Source organism: Leptonychotes weddellii, chromosome 10, assembly GCF_054177405.1.
Source record: "Leptonychotes weddellii isolate Sample4059 chromosome 10, ASM5417740v2, whole genome shotgun sequence".
Lineage (NCBI taxonomy): Eukaryota > Metazoa > Chordata > Mammalia > Carnivora > Phocidae > Leptonychotes > Leptonychotes weddellii.
Window position 1 is genome coordinate 31,588,076 of NC_138378.1, and position 12,644 is coordinate 31,600,719.

The window sequence follows — 12,644 nt, forward strand, 5'->3', positions numbered from 1 at the left end:
CCCCGGTCTTTCTGTGACCCCGAGGGTCCTGAGACCACACTGTCCCACGAGGGTTCCACCCCCCACTTAGCCACCAGAATGACGTCCCTCAGTGGAGCAGACTTCTAAAAGTTCCGATTTTGTGCTCCGTGGTTCTATCACTTGCCAGAAGCGGCCGACGGAGGCCCCTCCCCCGCCGTCTATCCTCCCGAATATCGCCTGGGATTCACTTCTCCGCACGTCCTACCTTCCAGAAAGTGGTCACTTTTCTGTTCAGAGAGTTGTTGCTATTCTTTTCTTCGATCTCCTGTTGAGTTTGTAGGTGTTCAGAATGGTTTGATCCCTATCCAGCTGAATTCCTGAGAGGAGACGAAATCCAGATCTCCTACTCCTCCGCCATCTTGCTCCAACCCCCCATCCCCTTCTAAGGAATTTTAATGACTACCACTGAACCCTGGGGGTATCGAGCCACTTGTGACTTGGATATCCCTCAGAATGACTCCAGAAAGTTTTAAAGGTGCCAAAGTGACTGTTCCTGGTAATCCTGAATAATGTGCATGCCTCTAAACTACCAGCAAAAGGTTGAGGTTTTTGCCCTGGCAGATTACAGAGAGAGCAAGACTTTGTCATTAGCAGGGAAGCCCAAGTGTATTTCTAGGCTAGAAGCTTCTTTAGGGAAGCAAGAGGATCCCTGGAGATTCTTTGCAGACATAAGACAGGGTAAAATTCAAAAAGGAAAAGCTCTAATGTTATCAAATTGGAAAGGGTTGGAGAAACATAGGTGGTAAGAAGTAGAGAGAGTGAAAAGATTGTAACAACCATGGAGGACAATAAACAGTAGAGAGTAATAAACATGGAAGACGAGAGTAAGAGGGGGCCAGAGGTGAAGGAAGATCAGTTGGCTAGGCTTCTACTACATACATCATTATCTTTTTAGTAGAATAATTTAATTCTTCTAATCAATGGCCATAGGTCAAGGATATTTTGAAGACTTGTATGATCTGTCTCTGATACTACTAATTAAGTAGAGCTAAACAAGGCCAACTAGTTATCTTTCCCCATCCAAAGTTATAATAATATTCTATTTCATTTCAAATTATAATTTGTATGGTAACATTTTAATTTTAATTTTTTCTTGGCTTCAGAGTAAGATAAAGAATGGCAAATATTAGAAAGTATATATAGGTTTTTGCAATTGATAGGGTTGGTTTTTCTTCTGTCTCATTTCCAGGAACCACTTTCATCTGTTTATACCATACCAACCATATCAGAGGAAAAGAAAATGCGTAAGGATAATGTGGTTTATCTCAATTCATTGATTACCAGTGGTTATACCAAGAAAGTGGATATCACATTTATTCCACGGAGGGTAAGTACTTTGGAAAGACCTTCATAACATGTTATAAACTCATAATATCATTTTCTAAAGACTTTTTATGCAGAGCACCCAAACAAATATCCAGAGATTATCTTTCATAGTTATAATTTGAAGGTGTCCTTTTGCCAGGTCCTACTGCTTTGATTAAGTCCAACTTGTTTAGCTTCCAATATCTAGTTTCCCCTGCTACTATTTCTATATTGACATTTTAATTGTCCCTGAAAAACTATTTTTTGGTCAATGCCATTCCCTATAGCCATTTGGTCATCGAATGCTATAGATACATTTTTTTTTTTAAAGATTTTATTTATTTATTTGACAGAGAAAGACACAGTGAGAGAGGGAACACAAGCAGGGGGAGTGGGAGAGGGAGAAGCAGACTCCCTGCCGAGCAGGGAGCCCGATGCGGGACTCGATCCCGGGACTCCAGGATCATGACCTGAGCTGAAGGCAGTCGCTTAACCAACTGAGCCACCCAGGCGCCCGCTATAGATACATTTTCTTGATGCTTCTCAGACCCTAACCTTCCTCTTTACACTCCTACTACCATTTCACTTGGGAGTTTCATACTAAGCAACACCGGATTTATTTAGTAGCTGCCTAAAACATCCACAATTAAAGAGGTGGAGACATCTTTGGAAAACAGGAGCGATCTTGCCAATGCCCATCAAACCATGCTGAATAAGAGACCACCAGCCCCCTCTTCCTTCTACTATGAAAATAATTTTCTCAGGACTTCCCCATAAGACATAAAGGTAGCAAACCCCAATGATCTAACTCTATCACTTCCTTTTTTGACATCTTAAAAATGAACAACAGAGGATCATCAGAGGTCACTAAAAAGCATTCCAGTTGTCCAAATAGTCACCATCAGAAATAGTGATGCCCATGTAGCCACTGACATCATGTAAGAGGAAAACAAAAGTTAAAATAGATTTAGAAATAAATTTGATAGTTTTGAATTAACCATACTGGGCATTATCTGCATACTGCCATGTGTTTGCTGGCTTTCCTACTCATGCCTTCGCTGAATATGGTGATTTATTTAAGATCTGGAGTCCTGAAGCCACAACAGCAGAGCTGATCAGAAAAAGGGAGCTGCGGCGAGAGAGGTTCACTTATGAGGTGGACTTTGAGGACTTCATGATGCCCTTTCAGAAGAACATCACAGAAAAAGCTAAAGCCTTGGAAGCCGCCTTCAAGACCTAAATCACAGCAGCTGCTTCTTGCGGTCAACATTTTGAGGCCCAGGGACCATACTTCAGAGAAAATTGGTATTTCCATCAAAGTCAAAGCAATCCACAAATTAAGAATTTGTAACCAAACATTTGTTTTTGCTCTAACAACTATAAATATTCTGAGCTATCTAGAAAGTGTGTATTTTATTTTGCAATGAATTACATATTCTGGATAAACCCCCTAATCTTCTTTAAGGATGTAGGGGAATAAATGGCATTTTCGTTATAAACATAACATTATCACAAAAAATTTACAGGATGTATGTCATTATGTTGCTAAAGTTATAATTCTAGTGGAAATTGATGAAAACAATTTAATAGTAGGGAAGAGAAGTAGGTTTTCTTTTTTTAAAGATTTTATTTATTTATTTGACAGAAAGAAACACAGCAAGAGAGGGAACAAAAGCAGGGGGAGTGGGAGAGGGGAAAAACAGGCCTCCCACGGAGCAGAGAGCCCGATGCAGGGCTTGATCCCAGGACCCTGGGACCATGACCTGATCCGAAACGACTGAGCCACCCAGGCACCCCGGGAAGAGAAGTAGTTTTAATCCATTAAGTAAGGAGTTTGTTTCTGACACACCATTGTATGTATTAGATACTGGTATGTATCCGATACCTTGGGTCAGATAAACTTTATCACCTCTAGCAGACGCTGTCAGCACTCCACCCCTTTCTCCTCTGCTTTGGGATTGAAGTAGGCCTGACTTCCATGGATGCTGGAAGGCTGCCTCTGACATAGTAGGACCCAAGTACGTGAGAATGAGAGCCTCCTGGAAGCAACTCTCAACCAGAGACTGAACAGATATGGTGTATTAACACCCCAGCTCCCTCACTGCCCTAGTTGGATTGTTTGGAAGTGTGCATTCCTACTGATTGCTAAAGCTCCCCTGAGAGGTTAAGATCACATTGCCCACAGTGGTAATTTGATAATACACCCTTCACTGGCCACTTTCCCTTCTCTGTCCTCCCACATTTCTCCCACACCTACAGATCTTTATCAAGATCACCTCTGAAATACATATACCTAAACCCTTGTCTCAAGGTTGCTTCTGGAAGGACCCAAACTAAGATAACAACTACAGTACTAGTTATGATTCTGAGACCCCCTAGCGAAAATTTTAAAAGTGCGTTCCCTGGGATGCCTGGGTAGCTCAGTCGGTTAAGTGTCTGCCTTCAGCTCGGGTCATGATCCCGGGGTCCAGGGATTGAGCCCCACATTGGGCTCTTTGCTCAGTGGGGAGCCTGCTTCTGCCTCTCCCTCTGTCGCTCTGCCTACTTGTGCTCTCTCTCTCTGTGTCAAATAAATAAATAAAACCTTTAAAAAAAAAAGTGCCTTCCCTTATCTTCTGTTTACTATAAAATAAGCATTTCCCCAGCAAGGATGATGTGCCCCCAGGGTTTTGTGCAATTAAGAAACAGTTCAAGTGGTATTCATACACTAGCTGAAACTTTGAGCAAAATTTCCAGATGCCAAAAAAACATATATATGATAAAGAATGACCAGATATCATATGTGACTTTTTCTTAAGGCAAGTGTATGGGGTGGGAGCAAGGGAGAAGAGGGGGTTTAAGAGACCCACCATGAACCCTTACAATTGTCCACTGGGATTTAGGGCAGGGGCCTGATACTTGGAAAAGAGGTATGTCAGGATTCTACCAGAGAAATAGAACCAGTAGTATAGATAGATAGGCGATGATAGATAGATAGATAGATAGATAGATAGATAGATAGATAGATAGATAGATAGAGAAAGGGATTTACTGCAAGGGGCTCACTTATATGATTGTGGGACTGGCAGAGCAGGCCATCAGGAAGGCCAGGCTGGAAACTCTTAGGTGAGAGGGTGAGAGCTGTCCCTGCAGTTCACAAGTGAAATCTCTTCTTCCACAGGGAAACTTCAATTCTGCTGTTAAGGCCTTTCAACTGAGAGGATCAGGCCCACCCAGATTACAGAGGATAATCTCCTTTATATAGAGTCAACCAATTGTAAATGTTAATTGCATCTATGCAGCTCCTTCACGGCAACACCTACACTTACTGTTTGACTGAGTAACTGGGTGCTATAACCTAGCCAAATTGAGACAGAAAACTGACCACTGCTGGAGGTGTACTGCTGAGTAAAAAGTGAGGGGAGGCATCACCCATACAGGAAATACAGTGAATGCTGGGCAGGAGTGCCAAAAATATCCACAGACAGAAATTCACTTTAGGATTGCCTTAGCAAAGGGCACAGACTCCAAATTACAACTCTGTCAGCCATGTATGACAAAAACCCTTTGCTTTACCCCCTCCCTCACTTTCCACCTGTGGAAGAGCCTTTAATGGAGCTAGTGAGTGGTGAGGAGGCTGGATGAGTGAGCAAGTAGCTAACCAGGCCCACTTTCCCCTGAGGCAGGCTTGAGCTGGAGTTCCTTACAAGTTGTATATTATGGAGCCTGGAGATTTGCTATTAGACAGAACTGAATTTTGTTTGTTTTCTGAGTTTTGTGTGTATGTTTATTTTTAATTATTTTGAAGTTTTGAAATGTACAGAAAAGTTGCAAGAATTTTAGCTTCCATTGGCTGAACCCTCCCTCAATGCAAAGGCAAAATTTGTAGACTTCTCAATACTTTACTGATAATATACTCCGTTCTAACTCCTACTTATAAGAAGTGAAATACTATGGAGGAGAGGGGCTGAAATTGGAGGGAAAGTGGGGACATGTGCCCCTTAAGGGACAGACTTGTTTTTTGGACAACGCATTGCACAACTCCAGAAGGGTCCGGGACCATAGAATATTTTGTGAACAGTGCCCCTGGAGTTACAGCCTGTCTCTAAGTCACCTTAATGAAAAATCACATCACTGAAGCAGATTGGAGGGATAGTATTGACTCTTCTGAGGGTTATTTGGCTTTATCTTGCTAACAGCATCTTCCGAGTCATTGCAAGTCACATTGCTCCTGATACTCAATAAACTACCCAAGAACTCCATGGGCTAGAACATTTTTATAAGGAACTCAGCTCTGGTAACAAGGTCACTACTTTTGGTCACCAGCTTTTGAGGTAGGCAGCAGGAGGTATAGCTAAGGGATTTCAGAGTTCATGAAAGTGAGACCAAGAGATACCTGCTCATCTCTGTTCAGTTTCTAGTATTCCCATGTCTTTCTAGGTGGCATAGAATTGGTAGGCTCAGAATTTGCTATAAAATTCAGGCTTAATTCTTTAATAGCATCTTAGCTCTTTCACTTACTAGCTATGTGACTTGGCAAACTGACCTCTCTCAGATTATTTCCTCGTGTGTAAAATAGGGACCCTCACTCACTGTGGTAGTGATTAGTACTATTCACCAAATATTTCCAGCCTGTCCCCACACACTGTAGGACCACACTTCCTGTCCTGCCCCCTTCTTAACTAGTTGTGAACAATGAGTTGTGAGCAGAAGTGATGTTTGTCATTTCCAGGGTGGTGCTTTGAATTGCAGGTTTGAGAGTCTCTGAGCTTCACTTCCCTCTGCTGCTGGCTCTTCTGTCAGCCCAGGAGACACAGAGCGAGGTCCAGAGCTGCCTGTCAACGGACATGACAGAGAGAGGTTCTGTCATGGTAGGTCATAAGCAGCTGAGATTACAGGTTGTCAACTACTCTAATAGACTTTCTTCCTAGATTTGTGTTGAGGACACAGTGGGACAATATATACTAGGCAATTGCTCTATTTATTATCCATCACACTATAAGGTGCTAAGTACATGTATGTTTCCATCGTTCAGTCATTGTTGGCCTTCCACGTCTAAGTATTAGCATCTGTGTAGCTCTCAGGATAGGAGTTTGAGGCCTAGGATGGGAGCACACTTTAAAAGTGTCTATGCTGACATTTAATTATTCATGAAAATTACTGATCATCAAGTTCGTAAATCATATTTTCAGTTCATGATAATTGATAATATACAAGAACCTTAAGAACAACTCATAATGGCTAAAAACTAATACCTAACCTCCTTTTCAATAAATAACCACAAGCAACTGATTTTTACTCAGCTCTCACAGCTGAGTAAAATGCAATTGAGAAAAGTCTTAACTGTTTGATAAATATTGAAGGAGTGTTTAGTTTTAACTCATAATAAATACAAAGCATATGGGTTTAAAGAAGAAAGTAAAAATAAATTCTAAAATAATGCTGGATCCTACCTTTCTCTTTGCCTTTTTTCAAATATTTATGTTCTACTTATAAATATGCACCTGTATAAATTATGACTAAAGCTATTTTTACTGCTTCACACTAAATCTTTTACTGAATATAAGGAACCTTAAACTCCAGTGTATTATGTACCAAAGGATAATAGATTTAGCAACAGAAATAGTTACATTCCATTAAAAACCAACTCTATAATTCACAACTGGACCTAGGTTCTCTTCCCAGTCCAATGATATACTTAACTTCCAAAAGGTCTAAAACAAATTTTTTAGTTTTATAATTTGCAGGATCACATTTTTTCCATTTTAAATGATAGATTCTTATATTTATGTTGTTTTCCGTGGGTTCTCAGAATAAGAGCTAAATGGCTTGACAATAAGTATGAGTTGAGTAAGTTCAGTAATCTCTTGATAGGAGGTGGTTTGATTATTTGACTATTCCAATTATTAGTCATGTTATTTAATTTTTAAATACTGAAATACAATTTTTCTTATAAAAGGAATACATAATCATACAGGAAAAATGCAAATTAGAAGGAATAAGAAAAACATCACCTATTATTCCAACTCTAGAGAAAACCACCATTCACCCCTTGAGGACTCTATCCCAGTCCTTTTGCTCTGCACACATTTGCCATAAAGGTAAATGCAAATACAAAATAATATATAATGTTTCTTAACCTTTGTTCCTGATTATGAATGTAATTCATATGGCTTCTTGTAGAGAATTTTGAGAATATAAAAACTAAGACAAAAACATAATCCAGGGGAAAACCACCAGAGATCACTACTATTAATATTTTAGTTCCATTAAAAGCAATCATTACATAGCTACTTGAGAGTTCACTCAAAAGGTGTATTCCATAGAACAGTCTTCAGCAGCATGATTAGATTTTTCAGAGTGCTGAATATTTATTCATTTCTGAGTTGGAGCACCTGCATTCATCATGCATTTGTAATATGGGGTAACTATACTACGTTACATCCTGATGTTACAGAGATAGAAACCCAGCCTGTTCTCACCAAAAGCTCCAGGTTTGGGGAGGATGTAGAGTAGGAACTAATTACAATACAGAGTGATTAGTGCTCGCAATTGAGATAAGCTCAAGATGCAGTGGAGCATAAACCTATCCTGTTGGGGAAGAAAGTGTAAGGGAAAACCAGCTTTCTGGAAGCTATGCAGTAGGGCTTTGCTCTCAGGCGTGGGTGTAGCCAAAGACTGGGGGGAGGGGAACCAGCAGGGCACATGTGCTACCCAAGAACAAAGGTAATCCCACATGGTTGGAAGATAGATCAAGACAAGAGATGTGGTGAGAGAAGTCGGCGTAAGCTTTGTATTTTCATAATAAGGAGTCTTTTACATAGATAGCAATGAGGCAATTAACCAAGGGTGACATGATCAGGGATGCATGAAAGAGAGAGCACTCTAGCAGGAAGGGATGAGAGACCCGGCAAGGCGGAGGCTGAGGGGGACAGTAAAACATGGCACCATTCAGACTAGAAATGGAGAGGGCCTGTGTGAAGGCACCGGCGACAATGACTATTGGGGCCATCAAGGAGGCTTAGGATGTCCCTTACCCCTTCACATGCCACCCGGGGACCAACCTTAGATGTTGACTATAATTGAAGTCAGAACACAGGGACCTGTGCTAGGTCACATAAGGAGAGAAAATGGCTCAGGCTGGTTACTTCAAAGACCCTTCTAGGACAACATGACCACCACAGAACTAGAAAGATATTCCTTTGGGCCACGATGATTTTGTCTGAGCTACAGGATGAAAGAAGAGTAAATCTATTCAACACAGTTACTGAATCGTAGTCATTCGCAGTATGTCGATGAGACAGTGACCCAAATGGGTACACACTTGCTGGATAAACAAATACACTGGTTAGGGAATGAGGACTTTACAGAGGTCAGGGGATGTTGAGGTTCAATATAAATTGTTTTCTTTTCCCACATGGGCTGGTAACATGGTTTATTTTGCAGAGTTCCCTTAATTAAGATGACCAACCCAGAAAGCTATCCACATTTTTTTTAGCACAGCACTTAAAACTGTCCATAATTAGGTCCCCTGAATACTTTTTTTTTTCTTTAACAATTAGAACTTTCTGAAAGTTGTTTGAATTGCTTTGTGAGGGGATAATGGGTTTGCTATCACTGGAAGTATTTTTTTTTTTTAAAGAGGGCTGAAAAACCACTGGAGGAGAGGTTTTAGGTGGATTAAAATACTGGTTTACAGCTGTGAGGTGAGGATTTTTTTTCCTGTTGTAGTTACGTAAAGATATGCTTATGTATTACTTTTTTCCTTTCCTGCTATCCAGCACCACAAAGTCAATGAAATTGGTATGAGATTTCAGATAGAATGTCAGAAACCTAGATACCTAGAATTCCTTTAACACATATATTTGAAGTCTGCATACAGCTTCACTAGGTTGGATCTTCTTATAAAGCAATGACTTAAATGTTTTATTCATTCAGCCTTCACTGAGAGCTAACTTTGTGTTACTAGATATGGAAAAAATAGGTAACAGGAAAGGGCTATTGAAAATTGAATCAAATTACAGATAGAGTACAGGTGTCTATTTCCATTGTAAAGCCTTTTTAACGAAAGAAAAGTTGATGAAAATAATCCATAATGGTATGTAAAAACAAAGTTTTCCATCAGAGGAACAAACACTGTGAAGAATCTCTGAGAGGTAGAAAACCATCATGTGCAGAGAAGGTGACAAGTCCAAATACAAATGGGAGATCATGATTCTTCCAAAAGTCAGAAACATCAGAGAAAGCCTAAGGAAGGGCGATGCCATCTATGGTAGAATATGATTGAAGGGGACATGCCATTGTCTGATGACAAGTGATGCTGTTTCTACAGGGAAGATTTCAGGAAATCTTTTAAGAAATGAGGTCTGAGCTGGCTTCATAATTCTTTAAAGTTCTTAGTATTCCCTCTAACACTGCTGACTGAACTCGCTCAGGATGAAGCCACAAGTCCCTTGGGGGTGTGTTACACTGGAAAGAAAAAATGTATGACTGAGGCAATTTGACAGTGACCCCCACTGCAAGGAAAAAAAAATCTGTGATGCAAGGACTTTGGGGAATACATCCGTTCTCATACTCATTTAAGTCTGTTTCAATGCGCCACCATTACTCACAGAATGTCAAGAACCGAAGACAAGCTTCAGGATTAGTATCTGAGAGATACGGAATTACCTTCAGGCTGAGAGGCAAGACAAAGTGGGGAAGTCTTTAACCAGACAAATTGGAGCAAGTCCAGTACCAGGTATCAGAATTGTCACCCTCACCACGTTTAGAGGGATTGAAGATTTCCGTGTCTCCGATGAGATTTTTTTTTTCCTAAGAAACTAGATGAGAGAAACCTAGGATGGAAGTTGGGAACTGTCAAAGCAGTGATTGGTGAAAATGGAATTGGGAAATGTGACTAATGGGTGGGCACAGAGAAATGAGAAGCATGATATTAAAATGGGATCAAATGAAAAATCTGAAATTCTATCCTGCAGGAGATGGCTAAAAACAAAACAATTTCATTCTGAATGAGAACAGGATTGCTAAAAATCACTCTTCAAGCAATCTAGGATTTAAATCTGCACATTCTAGACTCAATTTACATGGGCAAACTGATGCAGAAGACTTTAGGACCATGCTTCCTTCTTCATATGTCTGGCTTCTTCCCATCCTCCAAGTTCAACATTAAGATTATATCCTTACATAAAGTTCTCCATGACTATTAAGCAATTTGGGCTTATGTAGTTCTTTGGAATGCAACACATGGGTGTTTCAAAGTCCAGTGATTAGAAAACTATGGACTCCAAATACTGTTTGTGGAAATACGCATCCATAGCAGACCTGTGCCCTGCCAGCTTCCGCTGGTCCTCTCTTCTGATTCTTCTCTTCACTGAACAGCCTCTTATAAAGCACCTGCAACTCTCCTGAAGGCTTTCTCTGGCTGAAGGAGCCTGATCCAGTGTGCTAGGAAGGCTGGAAGTATCTGTGAGTTAGTTGATGCCTCCAGAAGCCGCCTTCAACACCACCCAGTGGGAAGTGTTGGGTATATACCCCAATCCTCACCTTTCTGGTGGGGCAACACAGAGGCATGTTATGCAGTGTCCCCAGGATCCCCAAAGGCCTGAGCAAATTCTGCTCATTAGCACACCTTTAATGGCTTTTCTCCCTTCTTTGTCTTATCTCCTCACTCACCTTTGCCTCCAAGTTCCTGGGATCACCCTCCATATAAATTACTTGCACTCACATCCTCTCACACTCTACTTCTGGGGAGACCCAAGCTAAAACAGCATTTTACCACATGAGAAAATGAACCAGATATGAAAGAAAGTAGATTAAGAGGAGTTTGAGCCAACAGTGGCTGATGATTAAGAATCAAGCATAGCTGTGATTAAGAACTATAGATGACCTCACTGGGGAGGCACTGCTCAGGTTTTCCACAAGCCTTGTGGGAATTCCTCCTATCCACCTGTGCGCAGCTGTGAACTACTTATGGGAAGCGGACTTTCACTGGAATCCTGAATTACTGTTCTCAGTAAACTCCAATATTGTACTATCTAAAATGTATGAATACCAAAGTTTAGTAATAGTGAATTCTTCATACAGTAGTTTACTAGTATATAGCACTTGCTTAGATATAAAAAATAAAATGATACATGGTGTATCATTTGCTCACAATAAAGAAAAAGCCTCTCAGCCCTTCATCAGTTTGAACCTTTAAAACTCCTGAAAGCCTCATGAATGCTGGTCCACACTTTGACAGTTCCTGCCCTAAATAGAGGTCACATGGGGTAAAAACCCCACTACTGCAAGCAAATGCCCACTGCTTTCTTGGCAGCCTGGCCCTTCGACCAAAAATACTTTAAACAGTGTGTTCCTAGTCTTTGAAAGAGCAAACATGCCTTTAGGGAAAAGAGGAAAAACACACAGCAACCTTATCGATGTTGGGTTTGATACTTACTCTTCTCTTTCTTGGGTCAAGCCTGCTGAGGGTAAACTGGTGCCAGGTCCTTATCATTCTTCAGGAAGTTCTGCTTTCTAGAGGGAAAAACCAAAAGTACCTGGGAGGAAATCAGCCACGCTTATGCTGTTCAGTGGTTCTCTGTTTGGGGTGGGTGGTGGTAACACATGGCACATAGATGCATTCACTGTTTGCAGAGAACTTCCTTTGGGTCTAGATTTCCTCTACCACCAGAAGCCATTTTCTAGTTGCCTATATGTGTTTTGCAAGTTCATCTCCCCCTACTAGGCTATAAAGGAGTTGAGGGCAAGGGTCTTACCTAAGTTACATCCCTGGGACAGTGCAGAGTGCAGAGTGAAAACCCCGCTCTTTTGCCTGGGGTTAAGGAGGAAAGCAAACCTGAAACCAGAATTCCACTGCAGCACCCCCTGCGGGCTCCACCAACTTAGTCTGAATTCACCCCTGGCTTGACTTCTTTCCCTTCCCTCTTGCTTCCCCTATTCCTTTACTGTCTCCCTTGGAGCCCTTCCTTAAGAATCTATTTGCACATGATTCTCATCTCCAGGTTTTCTTCTGTGGATCACTAGCTATGAGGTCAACCCTTAGGACTAAAAATTGGAGCACTAGCAAAATGCAAATTAATGGCTACCATTTTGTCTTAGTTAAGTGTCCTTGATCTCCAGGGAGGAGAAACCCACTCAAATTTGCTTGAATGGGAAGTTTACAGAAGTATACCATGCCCTGGGGGAATTAGAAAATTACCTGTAGCTTGTTGGGACCACATAGTCTCCCTTCTCTGATTCTCTCAGCACAGGAACTCATCTATTTTGCTGCAATTCAATGTTTCCTGTGATGCTTTACTCTAATGTAGTTGCCTGCACATGGCTGTGGCTTACTA

At 41.0% G+C, this 12,644-nt stretch overlaps 1 protein-coding gene across 4 annotated transcripts in view; it reads left to right on the forward strand.

Annotated features, from left to right (window-relative positions):
* The window catches only part of ANKEF1 (ankyrin repeat and EF-hand domain containing 1), a 26,519-nt gene extending 21,372 nt beyond the window's left edge, over positions 1–5,147 (forward strand). For all 4 annotated transcript variants that reach the window (XM_081833220.1, XM_081833221.1, XM_081833218.1 and 1 more), the window contains 2 exons: positions 1,211–1,348; positions 2,408–5,147. In XM_081833220.1, the coding sequence (XP_081689346.1) occupies positions 1,211–1,348; positions 2,408–2,566 (297 nt within the window). In that variant the 3' untranslated portion in view covers positions 2,567–5,147. The remainder of the gene's footprint in view (positions 1–1,210; positions 1,349–2,407) is intronic.
* The last annotated feature ends 7,497 nt before the right edge of the window (positions 5,148–12,644 follow it).